This window comes from Vanellus vanellus, assembly GCF_965231255.1.
Source record: "Vanellus vanellus genome assembly, chromosome: 5".
Taxonomy (NCBI): domain Eukaryota; kingdom Metazoa; phylum Chordata; class Aves; order Charadriiformes; family Charadriidae; genus Vanellus; species Vanellus vanellus.
The window spans coordinates 11,267,987-11,294,187 of NC_138910.1; the positions used below are offsets into that span (position 1 = coordinate 11,267,987).

The following is a 26,201-nucleotide window of genomic DNA, read 5'->3' on the forward strand; positions in this document are numbered from 1 at the left end:
TGGGGGATGTGGACCTCTTCAATCCTCAAAAGTGCTGATCCAGGTATGTTGGGCATCACTTTGATGCTCCCCTCTGCCTTTCTTCCCTCAAACTTTTATTGATCAGTGCTAATTTTAGGTTGAGGCCCTTTAAGGTCATTCAAGCCAGTATGAGAGTGTTAAAATGGCAAAACAAACACAATACCGCTCTTGGTACTAACAATTCAAGTTTGGAACTGCTGAATCTTAAAGTGCTGCCATGGTGTGGATCACACAATCAAACTCTGTTGTCCAAGCAGCTCATCAGCCTTTGTGCCACTGCTCCAGGAGCAGGAAGGTGCCTTGTGACAGGAGCCTGACAGGAGGAGTCTATATTATCTTGCTTGGGTGAGTTCAGCTGTGCATCGATATTAATACAGCACCATGTTGAGCTGCTCATCCACCTTCCCGTTCATGAAGAACACAAAATGAACCGTTTTCAACCCCCTTCTTGAGGGCTGAAAAACCCAGCATGTCTTTTGAACTCAATACTTTTTCCAAAAGTATCTTGTCTTTTTCTCCATGCAATTCTCTGGTTCATAGGAAAGCCAAGGGCTACGTGCTGTATTTATGAAGATAATTTCTTGTGGATGGATTGTGTCTGGTGTCCTTATTATGTAATATTTGCACTTGTCATTAGAGAAGTTTATGTTCTGATAACTGTGCTTACTTAACACAGGATACCCGCAGCCTTTTGGGTTTACAGTTATCTTCACTAAACAAATAATCCAGATGATGCTATCCAAACAAAAGATTCAAATGCCAGTTTTCTTATCCCTCATATTAATATTTAAAAATTAAAAACGAATCTGCAAGTTAACAACCCAAACACTCAGGAGAGATTGGAAGAACATCTCTGCAGAAATCAGTTTGGACAGTGGAGTTATCAGGAGAACCTTCTCTCCTCTGTGCTGGGGGACGTGAAGGAAGAGGGAGATGTTTTACACAGTCCTGAAAGCCAAATGTACCCAATAAGCCCTAGAACAGATGAACATGCCCAAAATGCTAGGGCTTGCGGTGGGAGCAGAGTTTCCTGGAATCACTCTGTAGTTCAGTAGGGAAAAAAGTAACTCTCCTGGATGTTTTTTTGGCAGTTTTAGGCAACAGGTGTCACCCGTGCAAGGGAAGACATTTTGATCATTATGTTTTTATGATTCGCCCCCAGGTGCTGAGGAATTTTAGTACCATTCGGACTCCATTTCTGTCCTAACATGGATGTGGTTCAATCGGCCTCCACAGAAATCACAATCGTGAAGAAATCCTTCAAGAAAATACCCAGTGTCCTTCTGGGCAGCCTAGTGGAGGAACCTAAAAAAAGACATGCTGTACCCAATCACCTGCTGGAATCAAGTAAATTTCTGCTCTCTGACTGTTCCTCAATCTTGGAGCAATCCTAGGAGGCACCCCGCTATTCTTTTTTTTTTTTTTTCACAACTCACAGGCAAAATGCACATCCTGTTGCTTAAATTGCATCTTCCTGTGAGCCCAAATCATACAAGAGGTAGTCAGGAAAGACATAGTGGCTTTACTGATCCTGGCTGACCCTAAAGTTTTGGGGTGGCTTGTTGAAGCCATGATGCCAAGAGATAAACTGGCTGCAGGTTCATGGCTCTATTGGGGTAGTAGCTGCTGCCTTAACTTTCTATTTAAAGAGTCATGCCTGCTTAACAGGAGAAATCATCTCTGTCTCATTTTTTTTCGCTGTAATACTTTGGGTGCTACATAAATATACTTAATTAATGTAAGTAACAATCTTCATGTGTGTTTCACCTGGTCTCCTTCTCTCCCTGTTTTATTATTTGCCTCTGTAGAGATTTATTCAGAACTTCAGAGGAGCAAGGTTATACAGGCTGAGCCTGCTGTGTTGCACTATGGAGGGTATGAAGTTGGAAAACATCACCAACAGACGCTGGTAAGTGTCAGAGCAGCAATCCTCTTGGGGCTCATAAAAGTATAACAGAAGCTGAGTGTACTGCTTGTGGTCGTGAGGCTTTTTGCTCTATGGAGTACTCTAAAAGGCAGCACTTAAAATCAGTGGCCCTGCGGTAACAAAACAGAAGAGTACCATGCTGTGTGCATCACTGTCCTTTACAATCTCTGTTTTACCTTTCTGCTTCCCACGTCTGCAAGCAGTTAAATGATACGTGATTTGCACATCATGAATGAAGGATTCATGCTTTAAGTCCATAAGAGACTGTTTTCAAGATGTACTTGGACTGTCACTGTCTGCAAATGTGTTCACTGGTGGGAAAAGTTTGAAAGCACCTCTGGCCTTCTGCCAAGAGCAATTTAATCTAAGGAAAGAAACTCGGTGCATAGGTTTGATTACCGTTCCTTGTGAATAGTTTGGGTATTTCCTTTTCTTCTCTATGCTTTCCCTTTGTCTGCCTTCTTTATTCATGTGGTAAAAGTTTTCAGGCAGAAGTTGGGTGATTATGGGGGACTAGGTTCTCCAGGTATAATGAAAGTAAACAAGATGCAGGACGCTTTACAGGCTGAACTGTCATTATCCAAAGGTTTGTTGCTTTGTGATCCAAAACAAAACCATGGAATATTACATCATTTCTGTTGTTTCAGACTTCTGTAAAAGTGAAGTCAATAGGTTGTTTAATTTTTTGTTCCTTTTGCGCATAAGTAAAACAGGACCAGAATTTGATTCAACAGTAGCATCTTCTTTAGCAAGACTGTTATTCCTAGGTAAGGAATTGTGACTTGGTTCCAAAGAATAAAAATGCAGGATACAAGGTTTACATAATTTTCTTTTAAATTCAGAGCATATTCAGAATTGTTTCTGCTAAGGTAAAAATTACTACTTCCTTGTTTAATACAGCTTCTTTGCTATGGATAGTCTCACAAAAAGTACAGTTGGCATTCTCAGTTGACCTCTTGTAAAGTGTTTTGCGGTTTTGGTTTTCTTTTGTTCTACAGAAGCTGATAAATATTTCTGGTGATGTGATAAACCTTCACATAATACCACCCCAGACGAAGTATTTTCAGATCAAATACAACAAAACAGTAAGTGTCAGAAAGCCTTCACACTGCTCTTTGCATGCCACACTGGTTTTGTGTCATATAAGCAGCTTTTACATGCATTCTATCTTATTTTGGGTCATTTTCTAGCACCGGCTTGTCCCTGGCTTGTCATATGCTGTTACTGTTGATTTTTGTCCTGATGAGTGGCGATATTACTATGACTGCATCCGAATTCACTGTCAGGTGAGGATTTATTATAAAATATATTACAGTTGTAACGGAATGAAACAACTATTAGTACAAGATGATAATGGTAAAGTAAAGGTACAGCTAATCTAGAGCCACATGGCTTTATTCCCAGTAAGTCTGGATTGGAGTATTTAGTTTTAAGCATTTAAATTTTTTGTCTCTGTAAACATCCCAGAGCTGTGTGTAGAATATCTTCCTTATTCTGTTATTATTTGCCACTACAGCAGTCTTTGTGCCACACTGATGTAATGTCTTAGCTGAGCAGTCTGGGAGGAGTTCTAGATAGTTGCTGAAAGTATGGAAAGACAGATGGATACTCAAAGCAGGTAGAATATCAGTATCCTGAGGTGCAACACAGTGATGATCTTGAAGATGTTTTATGCCCACTTACTGGCCAACTACTACAGAAAATTTCTTTCCATAACATTTATTCATTGTAAGAAATAAATATTTACACACACACACCCATTTTTTTTTTTTTTTTGCAGGGGGAAGATACATTAGTCGTTCCTGTGCATGCTTACCCTGCTGTGAATGTTGTAGAATTTCCATCATTTATAAATCTGTCTGATGTATCAGTTGGTAAGAGGTGAGTTAAGGACAGACATTTGTCCACATTTTGTGATACATGCACAAAATCTGAAAAATCTTATTTTCCTCTATTTGTCCAACTTAACATCTTGGAAGCTTTAAGGAAGTCAGCTACCATCTGGTCTGCAAAATAATTCCATATACGAACTGTTTCAAGCACACTGCACATTCACAGGAAAGTAAATGCTGTGCAAACGAAACATATACATAGATGGAACTGGGGTTTCAGTTAGTCTAAATTGGTGCTGGCTCACTTCGGTCATCGTATGGTGAAGCGACATGGTGTGGCATGATTACTAAAAATGATCAATAATACAGCATTGGTCACACATTAAAATCAAAAAGCTCCTAGGGTATGGTTCAGTATCAGCTCCTGTGGCTGCTGTTCATAATCTGTACGCTCCCGAGTGCTATGTCTTTCAGTGTTAATAAGTCCTAAGTGAATGGATTTTCCTTTCAAGATGAAGGGTTCTGAAAATGAAGGTATGAGCTAGTAATGGCAGGTGTAAGTGATAGTAAATAGCTAACCTCAGCCCAGAGATTGATGTCATTAGATTGCTTCTTCTTTTTAAAAATATTTAAAGTGGTCTTCTGATGCGGAGCTCTAAAAGGCATAGACTTTATCTTACTCTGTTGCATAGATGTAACGCTGACTGTTTGCTGATGTAATCGATAATAATTGATAATAGGAACTAGGAAGGGGAAAAGGAGCAGGGAGATCCTGTTAATTAGGTTCTAGTTCTGTAGTATATTGACTATATTAGTTGTAATTATGGTGATTTGTGTTAGTGTAAAGATTTGAGTGAATTTTAGGAACTGAAGGTCTTAGCAGCTAGGTTTTGTCTTAACCTGTGAGTTGGAAGTAACTCATGAATTTTACTGAAGCACAGAAATATGAATAGGCAAGGCACATAAAAGGAAAATGCAAAATTCTGCAATAAAAATGAACCCAGCATTGTAGAATGATCATTTCTGTCTTTTTATTTGTTTTTCTAATCTCCCTTAATCTGTTAAACTCTAGTGAATCCGTCAGAAGTGATGTTACGGCTTTCTCACAGGACTGAACATAATTCCTGACTTTGTGGGTGCCTCTAGGCATGATGTCATTCTGTTTATTTGCTCCATTTTTATAACAAGTGTTGAAGTATACAAAATTTTCATACTCTCAGAATACAGAGAAGAGATTAGAGAGAGTACAAGATACAATTTTAAATAATGGGAAAATTTTTCAACACAACAGGGGTGCTCAGAGATGCCCCTGAGGGAATTTAGAAGAGCTCCTGAAGAGAAAACTGATGGTTTCAAACCTTAATTTTTACCATATTTTTTCATCATTAGGATATTAAAAACTTTCCTAAAAATGAAAACTCTCTGAGATACTTGATACTGTACAGAACCCAAGGGACTACAGGCTTAATCCATAGCCCACTGAGGTCAATGGAAAAACTGCCTTCTATTTCCATAAGTGTAGAATATGACCTATATTCTACCACCCAGCTTTCTGCTTAAGTACTGAAAGCCCATCAGGCAACAGGTGGCATAACTTTCTTGGTTTTAAGGCACTTTGGTTACTGTACAAGCTGCACTACACCTTAAAACAAATTGCCTCCCATGTCTGCTGTTGTATCTTCTTCATGAACAGGTCATATAAAGGCAGAGAAAAAAGGACTTTGCTATTATTGTTTATTTCCTTAGGGATTTCAAAATGTGCTTTCCAAAGGAACACTGTGTATAACATGCATTCATTGCTAATCGGCAGGATAGGATTTCAGTCAGACAGTTTACAAAAACCAGAAATAAGCCTGGGTAAATTGGTTTTGATTTATAGGATGATGGATTATGTTACACCAATGGTTTTGTGCTTCAATTTGATACGTGAAAATAGATGCCTGCAAAAGCAAGACAGCTCTAAAAGATGCATGCTAATACCCCTCACACAACCAGTATGAGACATAAAGGGCTTTTATGAAAATCAGGCCATGAAATCATTATTTCTACGGTGGTTAAAGTCCAGTCATTCTGATGAGTTGGAGTTTTCAACACTTTTGAAGACTGCACAGTCTTTTCTCATCGTCTTCCACAAGGAGGGGTGTGGGAGAAGGCTGATTTCTGGTTCTATACTTATTGTTGATCCAGTTTGGATTGTTTGTACTTGCTAGATATTGCAGTTTGTAAGAATTTGAGGATACACATAAATAACTTTTAAAAAGTAAACTTTATATTTTTTTCTGTAATCAGATTCTGTATGGGTAGGAGAAAGCAAGTCAAGATGTTAAATATCCAGCATTCAGATCAAGATTTAGTTCTCATTTCCTCCCTGAGTGAAAGAGCTGAAGTATTTTACTATTTTGGAACAATGAGGAATGACTGTTTTCACATAAATAAGTAACCTGTCCCTCTGAACACAGATAAATTCAGTGCATCTTGTGTATAATATAATTTTCCAGCTTGTAATCGATGGTCAACTGTACTTTCATTAATTTCATTCTTCCTTTCTCTCTTTTCAGTAAGGAGTATGTTATCCTGTTGCAGTGCAGCTGTCCGATAGATTTTGAATTCCACATTGATTTTATTCAGCCTCACAGAGCCTTCACTGTCCAGCCAACGTTTGGTAGATTGAACTTATTTAAAATTCTAAATGTTAGATCTGTATTCATTAAGTGTAGTTACTTGTGACAGTGTATTCAGTGCTATACAGAAAAAGCCTTTGCCTCCTAGTGTTTCCAGGTAAATGTAGGCTGATAAATATTAGTCATATGCAGTCTCCTGGCAAATAGCCCTCTGTGGCTGGTAGATTTCTTTTGTCAATGCCCAGCTACAGACCTCTGGCAAAATATGGGACTTCCCAAACAGTCTATCTGACCTTTGTCTTCCGTCTTTGCTGATGCGGTCTTTGGAAAGGAGAGAGGCAGGAAGCCCAGCATTTATGTCTTTATCACACCTTTCCCCAAGGACTGTCTGGCTCCTGCCCCATTAAAGGAACAGGTATCTGTCTTTGTGGAATAGGTATGCATCACATTACTTAACTGGGGGCACAGAGGAAATAAAAGGTCACCTCTGCTCTATTAAACATATCCTTGTACCTGTTTTTCTCTAGTGGTCTGGAGGAATTTGATAAAATTGTGTCTGTTGCTTCAGGAGTCATTGCAGTGATGGGCACGAAGCACACTGCTGCAGGTGTCTCGTGGAGTGACAGTGGATATTAGATTCAGCCTAGGCCTCTTTGTATGGGCTTTACCAGAGGCAAGGACTTTTGGCTAGAGTATGCTTAGCTATTTTCATGCCTAATGCTGGAGAGGGCTCTGTCTTGAGGCAGGCAAAACTATTTGCAGGTCAGTTGCTTTCATTGTTACATTTGCCAGGTGCCGGCAGAAGCGTGTAAGTGCCAGGTGTTCTGACAAAAATGTGTAAGTGAATGAGACCTGGCTGCGTAATTCACTTAGGCAGTCTGGTCAATTCCATGAAAATACATAAAGATCTAAATAAATAAAAACCTTCATAAACCTGGTGTTTAATGCCATTTGTGACACTGGAATTTAAACTTTGATTATTTATACATTTCAATAAAATTTGCTGCTGGTCCTGTATGTCCAATGATACAAATTTGCCCTGTCTTGTCAGATGGATTTTCATTCTCCAGAGGCAGTAGTTGGATTCCGTCGGATGTGTGGTTCACCAAGATGAGCTATGCTTCTGCCTTGTTTTGGGTCATTCTTTCAGGATAATATTCTTTCTTACTTTGTGGTTAAAGAAGTTTTGCTATATCAAGGGAGGAAAGGAACAATATTACAACTGAGTAAAATTAGGGAGAAGTTGTAAAATTCATCAGGAAGTTTTTGGTTTTTTGCATGGTCATAGACAAAGTGGCAGGAACTAATCTAATTCATGCTTTCTAAGTTGGCTTAGTTCTTGGGAGAAAGGGGAACAAAAACATCCCAGAAAAAACATCAACCCAATAAAAGTTAAGTCAGAAACTTTGGTAGCTAGAAACTGTGAAGTGCTGAGGGCCATCTGAAAAGCACTAAGAAGTTTCAGGTTCTACTCAAGCCATTGTGCTCTGAGATCAGTAATGATGAAATACTCAAATTCCACGCGCACACACACACAAAAAACAACAATGAAACTGACTCGTGTTTAAAACTACAGGATGCAGAAAACCATGCAATGGTCACTTTACAGAGATGTGATATTATTATTTCTGATGAGCTGAATAAACTCCTTGTTGCAGAAATGCTGAGGAGCATCAGGGCCTGTATCCTGGGATTGCACTGAATGTTTAGGGGTATGAAGTGTAGTTAAAGTGGTTCAGAAAATAATGGAATAGATAATAAGGAAATAGACCAAGTAGAGAAAGACAATGCATCAAATCCAGATGATGCCTCCAACTTGGAAGATCACAAGGGAATACGTTTATAATGCTATGCTCATGAAAGCAGGAAGCGCCAGAGACTTAAGACTGACAGATGCAAGTGAAGAATTTCTACATATAAACAGGCAATCATTTTCACAACAGTAGGAAATATTATAGTCTTACTGTCAAATCTCTCTGCTATTGCAAAATATGTCTCTTTATCTGGCAATGGATAGTTCTTGAAAGACACTTTAAGACCCGAACTATTTTCCAGGCCTAGTGCCATCCATTCAAACATTAATATGGTTTAAAAAAAATTTAGTCCAGAATCAATTTCAGCATATTTAAGTGGGCTCACATTAGATGGACTCTTACTGTTTTCCTCCTCTCATCACAGGAATCATTCCAGGCAATGGGAAAGTGGAATTAACTGTGAAGTATTCCCCACTTGAGTATGGAACAGCTCAAATGACAATGCAGTTACGGATTTCACAGTTTCACTCAAAACCCTATGTATGTGTATTCACAGGAACATCAACACCACATCTGGGTCTAATGTATGTGTGGCTGACTGGTCTTTGAGTATTTTTGCTCAGTGCTAAAAATACCTATGCAATAGGATTTCATGCCATTTTGTTGTAACCGTTTTAAGCATTTGTACCTATGGAGACTTAAAATGCAGTAATGTAATTCAACTGTTAATACATGTACCTGCTCTCTTACATAATTTGCTCAGAATGCCCCTAATCTGTATGAAGTGAAACTGTACCAAAATGAAAGTAATGAGAAGTTCCTTATCCTCAAAGAAGTGTTGAGCATCCTCAGCTTCTGTTATGCCTGGTCTATGTTATTCTTATTGCTGAGGCCTTGCAAGATACAGAGTTTTTTGAGCAATAAGGTCTTTTGGGCTGTACTTAATTTTTTGTGAACTCCAAAGATTAGAAGGTTTGGTTTCAGTTATAATTTAGTAGAGAAATTTCCAGTCTCCTTGTATATCTAAAGGGGATGCAAATGCATGTACTAGACTAATATGCCATTTACAGAGTCCTTACAAGAGCAATATCTGTCCTTTCAACACCTAGAAAAGAATGTTTTGACAAACAACGAAGTCATCCAGAGAAAAAAGCTGTGTCTGCAGGAAAATCTATGGTATGGAGAAGAGACCAATTCAGCCAACCACAATCGAGGCCTGTTCAAAAAGTAAAGGTGTGAGGAGATAATAATCGCAAGTACTTTTCTGGGCTGAAAATGTTTCTTGTTTATATTTCTTCCTATTAATTTATATCTCATAGGAAATTGAATACCAGAACCTCAGATTCCCCACAGACTTGTCAAATCCATATGCTGTAGCTACTGTTTTGAATCAGGAACCAGGCAAATTGAAGATTAAGGACTTGAAAGAAGGTAATGTAATTAAGCAGCATAAACTTGGCTTTAGCATTATTTGTATGTTTCTGATGAGGAACTTGGCTTCAGAATTGCTGAGGTGATGTGACTGTAGTTTCTGTAAGAAATCTCACCTTAGTTTTATGTATTAATGAGTTGTTATCATAATGGGTGGATTTTGCAATTAAAAATTCAGTCTAGTTTGAGGTGTGATACAGCTTTCTGATATTCCTGCAGCCCTTTGCCAAGGCAGTGAAGGGATAAAAACAAGAGAGATTAAGGAAGCCATATTTGAACTAAAAGTCAAACAAAATATTCAGGAAGAGGAAGCAAATCATTTGAAATGGTAAGTGTTAGTTAACCACAGTAACAACACTGGGGTTTGCTTAACTAAGGCCTCTATGGATGATGTAGGCGATATCCACTAGTGTGTAATGCTGCCATTTCATGTCCTGGTAGGTTTGTTTTACAGCTAAGTTTCTGTTGATTTACTTTCATTTTTTCTCTCCTGCCTAAGAGCAGTGTCAGTAGTAATCCATAGTAGTACCCAATGAGGCCTTTGATTGTGTTATGGTTGCATTCAGAAAGAAACCTGCTGAAAACCTTGTTCACCTGCCCTTGTTCTCAGGTGTCTCATCTTGTGCCCTTAAGGGCAAAGGAAGCTTTTGTCATGGTCGTCAATAAATCAAGGCTAAAATGTATAATGGAGTGAACAGAATTGTACACAAACGTCAAAAGGCATAAAGCAAAACATACAGTCGTGTGTGTAAGGACACCATGGTTTCCTTTGCAATCCACAGATCTGCTCTTATGCTGAATATTACGGACCCCTAAACACCTTAGGAAGAGGAGAATAAGTCTGTTAGTCCTTAAATAAAGCAAACTATGCATTAATTAAAACATTTTTCATGCCCCCACTGTAAATGCAGGCAAGTTCATAAAGGCAAAGATCCCATCTCTATGGAATTTAAAAAAGAGATTATTGAAAACCGACAGAGGGAAGAAGAGCGATACAAGGTTAGTCTTTGCTGGTTTTGCTATAAATTTAAAATCAAACTTACACTTTCAGATTATGCAGTGCACTAGTGAATTGTATCAAGCTCTCTACGTCTTCAGTTTTTCTTCATACACCAATGCAAACCTGTACTAGCTGTACTTCTTACTGCAGTTATATCTGTATTAAGCCTATGTGTCACTGTTTATGAGGTGTTTTTATCTTGGAGGTAGACAGAGAGAATGATAAGTAATTAATGGAAATGTAATTACGTATTTGCCCAACCTAGCAGATTTGCACCCAGCCACATCACAGTGCAACATTGCAGTGTAATCCTGTCTGCACCGTGGCCACATCCAACCTTCTGTTTATATTGTAACTCTCTGAAGAGCTGAATGGCTCACAGTCAAAGTGTTAAACCCAGTCAGTACTCTCATGCAGAGCCATGGGGAGATAATTCATTAGGTTGTTCTTCTACACCTTCTACACCTACCCTCTCTTTGGTTTCTTCCAGTCACCCCAAACTTAAGGTCATCTTCCATGGAGGTGACAGCAGCGATACTTGGTGGCAGGAAATATTTTTCCCAGTGTGGCAGAGCCCTCAGGGGGAGTGGGGCTCCTCCCTCTTATCCTGCCTCCTGGATACTCAACTAGCTTCGGACATCCCATTGACTTCCAAAGAGCTGTTTATGGGAGTAGAATTATTTATAGTTACAGTAAAGGCTTAATTTATAAACTGAATTAGGCACTGTGGATTAATTAAAACATTGTATTTAATGCTAACAAAGGAGGAAGTGAGCAAAAAGAGGATCTAAATTGTGAGATCGTTGTATCACTGAATTAGATGTATGTTAACTTTGTTTAGAGACATTTATTTACTTACCTGTAGCCCATAGGGGCTTGGAGATGTCTGGCTGGTTTCACAGTTGCCCCCATAAGTTTCTGACAGAAGCATATTTTTGCTCATGCTGTCAGTTTGTTCACCTTTGGTGTCATTAGGCCTCACAGGGTATTTACTATCCCTCCATCATTTGCTCAAGTGGCCACTATGTTATACAGCCTGGGAGTGGCTGTCCTGAAGGCCTTTAACTGGTCTATCTTCTGTTGCACTAACTAAAACCTCAGTCCATGAAAATCATGGGAATTTCACTCTGCAAAATAACCTCAGGGTCTTTGTTTGAGACATAATGGTATCCTGGAAATGAAACAATAGGTAAGTGGGTCTGGGATGGAAAAGGCACAATGAAATAAAACACTGGTATTCATCCAGCATGTCTGAACACTTTGAGAGGGTCTCAAAGAAGAGAAGTGATATCAGTAGTAAACTGTTTGACACATGAAGAGTTTAAAGAGCTGGCACCATTGGAAACCGTGACAGAGACATTCACAGAACGTGGAAACGTGGAAAACTGCAGGAAATTCCTGTAGCGCTGTCATCTCGGAAGATGTGTTTGGGTGCTAACTTTCGGTGTTGGTTCTGTAGCTCCTCTCTGGCAGATTCTGGCTATGCAAAGGAAACTGTGTTTCATTAGGGCAGAGATCTGACTGAAACCCAAAAAGACATTATTTTACTTTGTTTGACTTGCTCAAGAGTTGTAATAATCACTGCCTGGAAGGGAATGGAGTCTGTGTTTTGTCAAGCATCTTCAGAATGTGAGTGAATTCCACTAATTGTAAAGGAGGAAAGAATTCACTTGATGCTTTGTACTAATGTGATTGTTCTTCCTGGTGACAAATTAGATCCAAAGAGGAGATCCTATCATAGAACAGGAGTTTCAAAGGAATGAATCAGAAGTTTCTTTCAGACGTGTTATCCGGCCTGTTGACCAGGTTTGTTTATATGTTATTATTGCCTGCTACATGTTATTATCCCCTACTAAGCTAGCAAACAGCCATAGATATTTGGCACTGAGTACTTTTCCTCCCAATATTCCTATTTCTGTGTCAGTGTCTCATTTTCTATTTTACTTCTAGTACGGTAGGGCAAGCATTGTGCTACACGCACAACTCGTCTTCTGGTGTGCTGATCTAATATGAGAGACAAGTGGAAATCGGCAGGCCTAACCTGAGATTCATATTGCTTGTTTCTGAAAGTTCTCTCAGGAGTAGCTTTCTCATGCCTAAACATAAGGTTAAGCATATCACAAGATTTGCAACCTTTGCCTGCAGGTCACATTAACAGGAACCTTTCTGATACTTGGATTTTTTTTTGTCCTTCTCTGTGGTGTTAGGTACTTCCTAAGATCCATTTCCTAGGATTATTGGGAGCTTTGTTTAATAGATACCCTACTACTGAATGAACTTTGAATGTTAGCAACACAAACTGCCTTCTTCTTGAGGTACATGATAGCTGTGGGAGTTGTTTTTTTACTATACTAGACTGTTACAAAATGCTGAAAATTGTTTGGTGAGGCATGGCATGGGGTTGTGTGGAGCTGGTGTTCTGAGGACCTCCCTAATCTAAATGTTGGTTGAGCAGCTATTGAGAGGTACTGTACTTTGGGGCCACTGGAGTCTCTTCTGGTGCCACATTCTTCTGTCACATCAATTTAAAACTGGAGAATAGATCAGTGCATCAAGAAAGAGATTTGCTTGTATTCAAAGAGTATTCTGACAGTTTAAGGCATTAAATATAGAGATATCATCTCTGCCTCAAATGTGTCCAGAGCCAGAGATCACTAGATGTGGGGAGCTTATTCTGCGGAATTATCACTCCAAGTTTACCCTGGTCTTTTGCCCTTCTGTAGGTATCTGCTGTCAGCCATTATTGGAGACAGGATACTGGTTTTGCTGGGCCTCTGGTTTGAGCCCTTACACCTATTACAACTTCACGTGTGTGCAAGATGAAGTGTCTATTCTCTCCACTGTCTGACTGCCCATGAATTGCACTTAAGTCATAGTATGTGGTTGTCATTTGTGTGGATGAAGACCATGCTACATTACATCTGTATTCCCCATGCCGCATCTGCAAATATTTAGTGATTACCTCCCATTAAGCCCTGCACAAGTGCAAGCTTCTGGTTAAATGCCAATACTGCAAACATTTTCATTTGACTTAATTTCGGTGTTTAGAAATAACATATGGATTCAGGCCAAGGAATGGCTTGGGCTGGAGGAAATTTCTCCCTTGTCTAGTTGTAAAAGGGGTGTCCTTTTTCTTTTCTTTTCTGTTTTTTAAAACATACCATGCAGCATCCAAATGTCCATCCCACATTCGACTTGCTCCATAATGACCCTTGGGACAACAGAAACAGGATGTTGAGGAAATTCCAACAAGCAGCATACAAGGTAATGTGAACAACCAGAATGCAGTGTGATGGCATGACGGATTGGAAATAGCACAAAAGAACGTGCAAGCTAGCATGTAAGGAGTCTTCACAGCTAGCCAGGGATTTGATAGTTTGAGAAATATGTCCCTACTTCACCAGTAAATAAGGATCTGGAGTGTTATATTCAGCTGGTGCTTCAGCTGGTGCTTAGTATTGCAATCAATACTAAACAAATGCAGATGAATTTAGATTTTTTAAAAATAAAAAATATTTTTGCACAAAAAAGAGAAGATTTCAAAATGCCTATAGGATACTGTGCCCAGTTTTGGGCCCCTACTACAAGAAAGACAACAGTAAGCTGTAATAAGTGCAGTGCAGAGCCACCAAGATGGTTGTGATCTGGAACATTCACTCTGTGAGTAGGCTCTGTGAGGAGACACTTACTCAGCCTGGAGAGGGAAAGTGGAGGGAGAGAATAGCACCTTCCAATGCGTCTGAGGAGGTTATTGATGACAGAGCCAGAATCTTTGCCATGGTGCATGGTGAGAACATGGGAAACAATGGGCATAAATTCAACTAAGAAGGGTATAAACTGTGTATGAGGAAAGCCTTTTTCACCATGAGGACAGTCAATCATTGGAGCAGGTTGCTCAGAGAGGTTGTACGGTCTACATCCTTGGATGTTTTCAAGACCAGACTGGATAAACCCCTGAGCAACCTGATCTGATCTTATCACTGACCTTGCTTGGAGCAGGAGGTTGGACCTCCTAAGATCCCTTCCAACCTGGAAGCTAAAAACTAATCAGTAAATTCACTTATCTCATTGGGTTTAAATATTATCTTGCATAAGGTGACCTGCTTAGTGGATGAGGGAAAAGCTGTGGGTATCCAGCTTTTGGTAGTATCCAGATACTACCTGGATTTTAGCAAAGCTTTTGACACCGTTTCCCACAGCATTCTCCTGGGAAAACTGGCTGCTCATGGCCTGAACAGGTGTACTCTTCGCTGGGTAAAAAACCGGCTGGATGGCCGTGCCCAGAGAGTGGTGGTGAACAGAGTTAAATCCAGTTGGTGTCCGGTCACAAGTGGTGTCCCCCAGGGCTCGGTGCTGGGGCCGGTTCTCTTTAATATCTTTATCAATGATCTGGATGAGGGGATCGAGTGCAGCCTCAGTAAGTTTGCAGATGACGCTAAGCTAGGCAGGCATGTTTATCTGCTTGAGGGTAGGATGGCTCTGCAGAGGGATCTGGACAGGCTGGACCGATGGGCCGAGGCCAATGGTATGCGGTTCAACAAGGCTAAGTGCTGGGTCCTGCACATGGGTCACAACAACTGCATGCAGTGCTACCTGCTTGGGGCGGAGTGGCTCGAAAGCTGCCCAGCAGAAAAGGACCTGGGGGTGTTGGTGGACGGCCGGCTGAATATGAGCCGGCAGTGTGCCCAGGTGGCCAAAAAGGCCAACGGCATCCTAGCCTGTATCAGGAACAGTGTAGTGAGCAGGACTAGGGAAGTGATCATCCCCCTGTACTCGGCACTGGTGAGACCCCACCTCGAGTACTGTGTTCAGTTTTGGGCCCCTCACTACAAGAAGGACATTGAGGTGTTGGAGCGTGTCCAGAGAAGGTCAACAAAGCTGGTGAGAGGTCTGGAGGACAATTCTTATGAGGAATGACTGAGGGAATTGGGGTTGTTTAGCCTGGAGAAGAGGAGGGTGAGGGGAGACCTTATCACTCTCTACAAGTACCTGAAAGGAGGTTGTAGAGAGGTGGGGGCTGACCTTTTCTCCCTGGTGACAAGTGATAGGACGAGATGAAATGGGTTCAAGTTATGTCAGGGGAGATTTAGATTGGATATTAGGAAAAATTTTTTCACTGAAAGGGTTATTAAACATTGGAATAAGCTGCCCAGGGAGGTGGTGGATTCGCCGTCCCTGGAGGTGTTTAAAAAAAGGGTAGATGTGGTACTTGAGGACATGGTTTAGAAGTGGTTTTGTCAGGGTAGGTTAATGGTTGGACTTGATGATCTTAAAGGTCCCTTCCAACCTCAGCAATTCTATGATTCTATGATCTCCTCTGCTCTTTTCACAGTAAATCTAAATGTAGCAAGCAATATGGAAATTTCCTGCTCTCCTAGTATCCAGTTTGGATATTCTTCTCCAATCTATTCAAAATATTAGGCTTGATGTGGAGGTCCTGAAATTAAATGCTCTTTCCCGTATTGCACAAATAAGGAGGTGGCTAAATGGTTCCTTCTGGTACTAAAACCTAGGATTCTTCATTGTTCCCCTGTGATATATGGCACTGAGCAAATTGCGCAGTGCATGTTACTACTTATTTTCCTCATTCGCAGAGCCACAAGTATTCATATAGCCCTGATCAACTGACTGTCTACCCATTGTTAAATCCGTATATGCCAGTAGACGCAGCTGAAGGATTAAGACCTAGTCAAAAAAAAAGTCTAATTAAGCTGTAAGACTAAATGAAAGTTTGAACTGGTTTTGTTGTGTAATGTCGATATAGAGTTGAGATCCATTCTACATCTCTCCTTCCCCATTTTGTCCTTCCTGAACAGAAAACTATAGTAAAAATTCTGAAACAGAGATGTCTGAGCGAGCTCTGTGGAATAAATACACTTGTAATGTATGTATATTTCAATGGCTCTAAATCTTAGAGTGTTCAGCTTAATATTAAACTTTAAAATCACTCTCTCAGATTGTGATTCAGATTCGGCTAAATCGTTTACTGCTTCTGTTCCATGGGCTATCCAGAGAAGTGAGAGGTTTGAAGAAAGACTCTGTGTCAGGTAAGGAGTGGAAGAACAAGTTTATATTTTGGCCATGAATTATGATAATTCGGGTTATACTGCAGTGTGTCAGTTGTGTTACATATAGATGTAAAGACAGAGTCCTTACAAAGGAGTCTTACAGCAAAAAGAGAAGTGTGACAAGGTAGAATCACAGAATCGTAGAATAGTTTGGGTTGGAAGGGACCTTTAAAGGCCATCTAGTCCAACCCCCCTGCAATGGGCAGGGACATCTTCAACTAGATCCTGTTGCTCAGAGCCCCGTCTAACCTGACCTTGAGTGTTTCCAGGGATGGGGCATCTACCACCTCTCTGGGCAACCTGGGCCAGTGTTTCACCGCCCTCATTGTAAAAAATGTCTTCCTTCTATCTAGTTTAAATCTACCCTCTTTTAGTTTAAAACCATTACCCCTTGTCCTATTGCAACAGACCCTACTAAAAGGTAGAGGTGCCTGTGAGTCAAAATATGTCTATTTTTCATACACATTATTTACCAGTTTTAAAAAATGTGATTAACTCTTCTTAGGAGCCTTGCAGCTTATCTACTTAATAGGGCAGAAGTTGTGGATGCTCCATCATTAGAAGCATTCAAGGTCAGGTTGGATGGGGCTTTGAGCAACCTGATCTAGTGATAGATGTCCCTGGCCCTAGATAGATCTTTAATTTCCTTTCCAACCCAAAGCATTCTATGTTTCTACTTATAGGCCTGAGGAACAATGAAAGGGCAGATGGGACTGAATAAGAAACACACAGGTAAACAGATCAGGTGGAGCCCAAGACATTTGAGGCATAGGGTAAGAGGAGCTTATCACATGGGGGATGGAAGAGGGAAAACTGCCTAATTGTGATGAAGGCAAGATATCTGAACTCGGTGAATTGAGATGGTAGGAAACGTGAGATACATGGCTAGGTGGCCACTACTGGGTTGAGTTTTGCTCCTTATCTTTTTCTCATACAAGTGCTTTCAAGCAATCACTTTTCTTTACAGTGAAATGAAAGTGCTGGCCTGGAAAGTAATTTTTCTTTAACAGTCATAGAAGGAAACTGGCCTTCGATGGAAGTCACAGTTAGGTATACTGGGGACAGAAAAGAATTTGTGTCTCTTATTTCCCACTCCCTCGTACACACACAGTTTAACAACTGCTGAAACACCTTTCCATATTAGGCCTTTTCTTGCTTCTGCAAGTAGGCACTTTTAATTCCCAGTATGCAGGAGTTGCTGGGATGCTTCGAGTAGAAGGTGTAATGGCAGCTGGTGTAAGAGAGGCTTGTCTCTGCCTTGCTGAGAGGAATGAGATAGAGGACCATGCTGGAATAGGTGGGCTGTAATGTCCTTTTAGAAAAGGGGAAATCAGATCTGTCTGCTAGTTATGGTATTGTGTCTGCTATCTTGTAGATGTGGAACTTAAAGCCTTTAGGAACTATTAACTTCCTTTTTGTATTAAAATTACTAGATACATCTTACCTTAGGAATATGTTAAAATTATTTTTTGGCTTGATTCTATTTTTGAAACAGTGTATTAAGATATATTAAAAAATCTTCATATTTGCTTTCCATTCTTGACAGAAAGCAGGAGTTTCAGCAAACCAGAGAAGGGTGAAGAATGTAAGGGTTTTTCTTCAAGCATATCTGAAGATCGTATATTACCTTTTGAATTCCCCTTTAACAGTTCCCATGAATTTCACCGTGATTTGGTAAGTATACTAACTAAAATGGTGGCCAACACTCAAAATAGAATTTTGTTGAAGATATTGGCCCCAGGCCCAATACTACCTTTACTAAAATTTTACAGTGTGCCTGGTGTTCTGGGGTTCCAACAAATTAATTCAGGGCTTCAGATTTACTAAGGGTGCTGCTGAAAACAGCAACAATATCTTTGCATTCTCAAAATTGCATTCTAAAAATCTGAGTAAGACATTAATGATCAGAGTTAGTTAACATCCATGATTTTGCAGAAGAAAAGAAATAAAAAATAACTGAAATGTGAAAGTCTGGAAAAGGATAAGAGAAAATATCAAATGAAATGTATGCATAATTGTTTCCATATGTTTTGAAGTAGCTGTGCTGATGGATTGCTGCCAATGCAAAACAAAATGCCCACCATATTACTGGGTTTTAAATACTGTATTCTTTCAGGCACCTGATGCTCTTGGCCTAGTTCCTATCGAATCCGTAGATGTGAAAGTCAGACACATTCTTCCTTTTTACGACTTGAAGGTGAGTCAGCACAGCTCCCTCAGCTGTGTCATGTTTCTGTCTGTCACCAGTCCAGTTAGACATGTCTTCTGCCTGATTCAGTGGCCCCAGTGTCCAGCCCAGTAGAAATGTTGCCTTAATATGGCTGAATGATTAGCATAAAATCATAGAATCATAGAATGGTTTGGGTTGGAAGGGAACTTAAAGAATATCTCTTTCCAATCCCCTGCCATGGGCAGAGACACTTCCCACTACAGCAGGTTGCTCAAAGCCCCATCCAGCCCGGCCTTGAACACCTCCACAGGATGAGGCATCCACAACTTCCCTGAGCAACCTGTTCCAGTGCCTCACCACCCTCAGAGTAAAGAATTTCTTCTGAATATCTAATCTAAATCTTCTGTCTTTCAGTTTAAAACCATTACCCCTCGTGCTATTACTACACTCCCTGATAAAGAGTCCCTCCCCATCTTTCCTGTAGGCCCGCTTTAGGTACTGAAAGGTAGCTATAAGGTCTTCCCAGAGCCTTCTTTTCTCCAGGCTGAACAACCCCAACACTCTCAGCCTGTCTTCATAGGAGAGGTGCTCCAGCCCTCTGATCATCTTCATGGCCATCCTCTGGACTCATGCCAATAGGTCCACGTGTTTCTTATACTGGAGACCCCAGAGCTGGATGCAGTACTCCAGGTGGGGTCTCATGAGAGCAGAGTAGAGGAGGGAGAATCACCTCCCTCGACCTGCTGGCCACTCTTCTTTTAATGCAGCATGCTTTTATTAAAAACAAATCTAACCCGATTCAATAAGTAACAAGCTTATAGTCAGCAATAGTCCCCTCTCTGCAGACAGAGAGATTAATCACCTCGGCTGAAATTATTATATCTCAAACAACAAAATCCTTCTATGAATGAGGATACTGCAAGCCTTGCACACCACAGTTTTTCCTTTGACTTTAGGGTTTTATAAAAGTGACATTATAAAAGCATCCTTCCTTTTAAAAAGTAATGGAACTCTTCTGTTTATTTGGCATCCTGTTCTGCATGCTTAGTTCCTTCATTCCTGCTTAGAAAATGCAAACATCTCCTTGAAATACATGTTTTTTTCAACTGTATGAGTACAGAAACTTTTTTTTCTCCTGACTTCTAAACTCTTTTCTCTCCAAGGTTTGAATAGCAAAAGATCAAATTCAGCACCCCATAGAAGTAAAAATATTTCATCAGGTTCAAATCAATGGAGATTTTGGTTCAATGTCCACTTTCTTTATGTTTCAGGTGGTGTAACAAGTCTGGAAGCTTTCTTGTAGCATCTTTTCCCCTTATTGCACATTGGTTCATCTATAGGTGTTACGTATATTGCTTAACACAGCTTTTATCCACCCCATTAAGTTCAGTATATTTGATCAAGAAACTGTTAAATCCATGTCTTTCATAGAAAAGCAAGAATTGAAATATTCCTTTATGCACTCATTCAGCTTGTCCTGGTGAAGTACGGCTTCTCAAAGTTTTGGTCATATACCATGTTCCGGAACAGTGATCAGAATGTCTTTTACCACAGAGATGTGATGTGTCCATGATAAAGCTGGAATGTTCCATTGCATCTATGGGTTAATCAAAAGTGATTATTGTAAACTCCTGCAGCACATTTTTTTTCTTTGCACTTAGGTTCCTCAGCATTGCAGCATTATGAAGTATCAGCCATTTTGTACGCACTATGCAGCCACAAGTTACAAACCTCGAAAGCTTTCCCGACCACTGAGGCAGGGAGCTCAGGTAACAAGTCCTCTCAAATACAAACTTTGCTGAAGTCACTCCCAACCCTATGTTTCTACAATTATTTTATTTATTTTGTCTCAACATTTTATACCAAAAGGCTTATTACACTCTTAAAACATTTGATGTCTGTGTTTTTTCAAGGATGAGTTGATTCAAGTAGTTGCTTCTCCTGAGGGGCAGTTTAACCTGGTCTCCCAGAGAATGGATTTTCATAAACCAACCCCAGAAAACGTAGCAGAAAGAGATACCAGCCTCTTAAAACTGGTTCCTCCCCAAGCTTTAGTCTACCCTTCAGAGAGCAACCCACTTCTCATTTTTGTAAGTAAAAGCTGACTTCTACAAAGAACCTAAGAAAGGAGGGGAAAAGGTGTTTGTTTCATCAGAAGCCTGATGTGGAATTGGTGGGCAATTTTCTTACTCAGATTGTTATATAAAACTATCCAGAGTAAGAGTAGTCTTTCAAGGTGCAAGCCCTGGTAAGTAGGAGTCACAGAGCTCATCCCACTGAGAGGGGCACCATTTCACTTTAAGGTGGAATTTGATCAATTTAGGGGAGGGATGATGAGGCAGAGTTGCCAGTGATGGCAGAGAACTGGAGACCCTTCCAGTCTTCCACTCCACAAATGGTCATTGATCCCAGGATTCCCTGGAATACCATGGGACACCTCCATTCTTCTCCATTTGTTTCCTCATTTGGATGTTAGAAGAAAAACCATAATCTTGGCATATCAGTCCTTCTATAACCTTGTGGTTTTGCCCAGGTAGGTAGGACAGGGGCAGTCTTTTCCTTCTGTTCAGCTAGGAAACTGCAGTTCTGCTTGATCTTTAGTTAAACTGAGAAAAGTGAAGTCAAACTCTTTGCTCACATCACAAGCTGCTGCCTTAGAGTTTCCAATAGTTCTCACAGTATCCCAAAACAACATTTTCAAATTATTAGGCACAGAGATTCAAAAAATAACAACCATGTGCATGGGAAGATTTTGTGTTACTTAATTGTCATGTAGATTGTGCTACTTGGTACAAGCTACAAGAAGGTATTTCCCACACAGTGCGGCGTAGCCTGGAGGTCCGTGATGTGTCTCTCTGAGCGGGCAGAGACAGCTGTATAGCTCAGTGAAGTGCTGTGCCTGGGTACAGGCAGCACCTCCAAGCCAGCATGGCACTGTGCCTGACTTGGGTGGCTCTGTCTTTCAACATTACTTAGCTGCAATGGCCCAGAGCCCAGTGTGCTAGTCTGGTGGTCTTGGCATAACATATATGGTATAGACTTGTCCTCACTACATGCAGCCAGGACTCCAGTGGACTTACTGATGAGATCCTCTGTGCATCTGTGCATCTCTTTTATCCCTCTGTCATGGCAGTGTAAGAGCCAGGCACAGCCTGATCCCACATGACTGAACACTAGACTTTATTCAGAAACAGATGCTAGTGCAGTGAAATAGATGGCAAAATGCTCACTAGCTTCCACCACGGCAAGGAGAGTTCGCATTCTTGGATTCTGAATTGTTCAGAGAATCAGCAATGGATTTCAGAGTAATCAGGCAATAGTTTTGTCTTCCAAACTTGGAGACAACACCTAAATTGCTGTATTTTAGACAGCAGAGAGCATGGATAAACCAGGCAGATTATGGGTCTGTGACGAGGGGAAGAGACAGGAAGTGAAGGGTCACACCAAACAGAACAGTCATAATGAGATAAAGGGGTGAATATGGGGAGACTACATTAATTGTAAGAACTGAAGTTTCATCAATTTAATTCTTTATGGTGCTCAGAACAATTTTTTTTTAAATAATCTCTTCTTTGTTTTTAGAACCCTACTCCAGGCTTAGTTCCAGTTTTACCTCCTTTGGCCTATTCTGAAACAAACATTGAGTATCATCTTTGTCCTCATCCAAAATATACCTTTACCAAGGAATGCCCCAAAGGATCCAGTATTCCAGTCACACAAAAGAAATTTCTGCATCACAAGGTATGGCCTTTTGGGTTTATTGTATGAGTACCTGGCTTCGGTGTGTTCTGGCTAAGAATTTGCTCCAAGGAATCAAAAAGGAAGATGAAGAGTCATCCTAGGGAGAAGACATTGTCAAATATAAATTATGCATGCACCTAAATAGTCAGTGCGTGGGTCAGAATAACTTGTTCATGTCTCTTTATCCGTGTCTTTTATTTATCCCTAAGTATTTCTCTGCTCTTTCCTTCTTTTCACTGTCTGTTCTATTTTCATGACCTTGCAGTGGAGGAAGAATCTTTTCAATATGGAGAACTGCAGCTCCCCAGATTCAGTTCTCAACCAAGTCAGATAGTCTCTCCTACAAGCCTCTCTCCCCACTGCATTATGTATTAGAGGTCTGATTGCTGTAGCACTTGTCATTTCAGGAAGTGATTTGTGGAGTAATGGAATGGAGAAGATTCTTACCAGTGGTGTATTCCACTTTTTCTAACACTCCTACATTGACAAGTACAACACCTAGGTAAGAAAGAGTTTGAATATACAGTGCCTTTACCCTGCGCCAGTTTCTGCTGTCTGTAACTACATTGACCACTAACTAGTCCCACAGATAAAAATGGGCCTACTGATGGAATTAATCACTGCTCAGAAATCCAAAACCAACGGGGAAAACCCTACTGACTTCCCTGAAGGATGGGTTAAGAACAATATCAGAGGAAATACCTAGCCCTGGAAGGAGAGTTCCAGTCTGGACTTTCATTAACATCTCTCCTCACTCCTTTTTGATTCAGTGCTCGAAGATGCCAGGAGGTAGAAACTCTGTCTGTTTTGCAGAAGTATGAACAGTAAAACCTTTAACATATGGGCATCTGTGCCCACTGGTAGCCAGCATCTCTCAGGCTCATGTTCCCTCATATCACAGCAGTTCCTGGTGTAGTCAGATTTTCCAGGAATATTTAAAAGTACATCATCTTGATTGTAACTGCAACTACTGTGAAGCTTCAAAATATAAGCATTGAGTGCAGTTACTCTCTGACCAGCTTAAACTAATACTGTTTCCGTCACAGGGATCCTTACAGTTTGGATATGCTTCCAAGAGATGTACCACCAATGCTGTGTGACTTACCTGAGAGAGACAGGGAGAATATAATTGACCAGTAAGTTTCTCCTGTATTTTGTATTCAGTGTGATTGATTGTGTCTTAACCACTTGTATGGATGTGTCTAAACCTGTCCCAAGAGATCCTCAATGGCAAAAGCAGAAAGTCCGTCTTGCATAAAACATACTTTTGTTTTTGTTGGCTAAAAAATACTTTTAAAAGGATAAAGCCCGATTCTTATTCATCTTGCTAATTTTTAGTGAGACGGATGAAACTGAGTTCAAAATGATTCTTACTCCAGAGATGGTGAGAGCTGAATTTCCACAAATTGGGCAGGCGTTCTCAGAAGAAGGCAAAGAGAAATCAGCAAAAGAAGAAAGGTAAGATATAATCTGAAATTAGGGGAGAGGAATGGGAAGGAATCTGAAGACAAGCATCCCATTCAGAATTTTGTAGAAAGATGAGATGCTCTAGGGGTTCCATCACGAATGGGATGCAGGTCCTGTACTTTGAGCAAATTTGCACTGCAAATGCAATCTCTGGATTGGACTTCAGAAAACAGCTGTGAATGTGACACAGTGGCCTGGATGTCTCTGACTTCAGTTTTGTCTGGTCTAACACTTGAGACAGTTTTCTTGCCTTCGCAGAGATATTCAATGTTCTCGGACCAGTGGCTTTTGCCTTTCACTGACCCTATTGGTTAGATATTTATTAGAGCTGGTGGAAGAATGAGCCCTTAGAATTTCGCCCTGGAGTAGTGCGTTTTTCTCAGTCTTTTCCTAGGAGTGGGTCACACTTGCTCTGCTGTCTGAGCTTCACACCCTACCAACAACACATTGTGTTTTGGGCATACAGCACAGTGTGTAAAATAACTTGCATTCATAAACACAGAATTGCCTGCTCCCTAAAATGTTGTAAACTGGCCACTGTAAGGGCCAAATTCTGCCTTTTGCCTCCAGTATTGTCAGGCCAATGTCCTGAGTTTGCAGTTCAGCAGAGAGAGCTTGAGGGAGAACCTGAGGACAAGGAAAGCTCTGAGTGACCAATGGTTCTTTGATGGGGTTGATGATTACCACCATGGTTTAAAAGAGCAGCATTTCAGAACTGACCAGCAGTTCTGTGGGGCTGGAAGCAGAAGTGGCACTGTGTGAAACCTAGGGCTATTTGATGTTGAAGGAAGGATGCAAGGAGGTGTGTGAGCTGGTAAGTGGGACACTGCAGACAGTGGGCTTGAGCAGCAGGCACTGTGGGTAGGATAAGTGATGGCAGAGCAACACAGGAGAAAGTGCTGAGTTGTAGCCCTGTGTTTTCACAGATACCTTGTGTGACTTGGAGCAAGTGAATTAATCTCTCTGTCCAACAGTTGCCCCCTTTTTAAAGTGGTCATGATGTGGCTTAGATGTCAGGATGTGCATAATAGCCTGAAACGTTCAGAGCCATCAAGAGATTTAAGTGTCTCATTCTCTTTAATCTTAGAGAGAAATTATTTGATTGACACTGAGATCCTGAGCAACTGTCAGCCATTACACTTTAAAACAGTGTTACATATTATGAGCTCTCTGACAAAACACTGATTGCTGTATTGTGATTACTACAGCACTGATTGAAAATAATTTGCTGTAAAAATGCAGGTGTGTGTGTTGCACTCCGGGCTGCTTTTTGCATTTTATGACACTTGGGTTGTCAGAACACGGGGATTTGGGATAACTTGTATAACTAAAGATTGACCTTTTTCTCCACAGTGATACAGCATTGGATGGTGCTTTTCCTGGGTAAGTAGTTTTATGACCATAAGGTTCTTTCTTTTTGAAGTTTTAGATGTTTTCTTCAAAAATTAAAATGCTTTTCTATATTAAACACCTCTGTTTACTTGTTGAAAGCTTCCCTATTTGTTTGGCTTTGTAAAGAGGGAAACAAAAAATTATTAGCAAACAATGAAGTCCCAATCCTTTCTTTTGTCACTGGAAGGTGCTTTGTTGTTATCAATGGCGTGGTGTTTCACTGGATGACAGAGAACACATTGCTCCTCTGCAGTAGTTTCAGCATTTTATCCTTAAGGCAAATCTGTTTTTCATGTGGATGCTCTTGTTCTGGCCATTACAGCATATGTTCCTTCATAGATAAAATGTAAAACTCAGTCTACTATGTGTTTACTTATCAGATGGTTAGCTTTCCTAATTGGGCAAGCCAAGAGTGAATGTTCTTTTCTCAGTTTCACTCCTTTTCCGGTTCTGCATAAGAAATGGAATACACTCTGTTCATTACAAAAAAGTAAGAAATTATGTATGAGTGTCTCTTCCTTTGTTTTTGTCAGCATTCCTAAGTAGCTCCCCAGCTATTATAAATACAAATGATATTTTAAACTTCTTGCAGAGACCTGCACAACCATCCAGATGGACATTTTCAACGCCAAAACAACGAACTTGGAGAGAAGGTTCAAAAACATGTGGAGAAAATGAAGCTGAAAGCACTTAATAAATTCCTTATCCTGGGATAAGAGTAATTTTACAAGTCCATGGTTTGGCACTGCTTATCCTGTTAATGCGTGAGGCCTTCTG

The 26,201-nt window shown here is 40.5% G+C and overlaps 1 protein-coding gene across 1 annotated transcript; it reads left to right on the plus strand.

Moving 5' to 3' along the window:
* Positions 1 to 1,229: 1,229 nt before the first annotated feature.
* Positions 1,230 to 26,140, plus strand: CFAP221 (cilia and flagella associated protein 221; the record flags this gene model as incomplete). The annotated part of the gene is made up of 24 exons (XM_082484139.1): positions 1,230 to 1,368; positions 1,830 to 1,930; positions 2,947 to 3,033; positions 3,139 to 3,234; positions 3,729 to 3,829; positions 6,339 to 6,442; positions 8,580 to 8,739; positions 9,265 to 9,388; positions 9,475 to 9,586; positions 9,806 to 9,914; positions 10,498 to 10,585; positions 12,303 to 12,392; positions 13,755 to 13,850; positions 16,543 to 16,633; positions 18,201 to 18,328; positions 18,771 to 18,851; positions 20,486 to 20,593; positions 20,738 to 20,914; positions 22,407 to 22,565; positions 22,973 to 23,067; positions 23,612 to 23,701; positions 23,904 to 24,023; positions 25,386 to 25,415; positions 26,017 to 26,140. 24 exons carry the CDS (start codon positions 1,230 to 1,232, stop codon positions 26,138 to 26,140), a joined length of 2,610 nt encoding a protein of 869 aa, XP_082340265.1.
* Between the last annotated feature and the right edge of the window lie 61 nt (positions 26,141 to 26,201).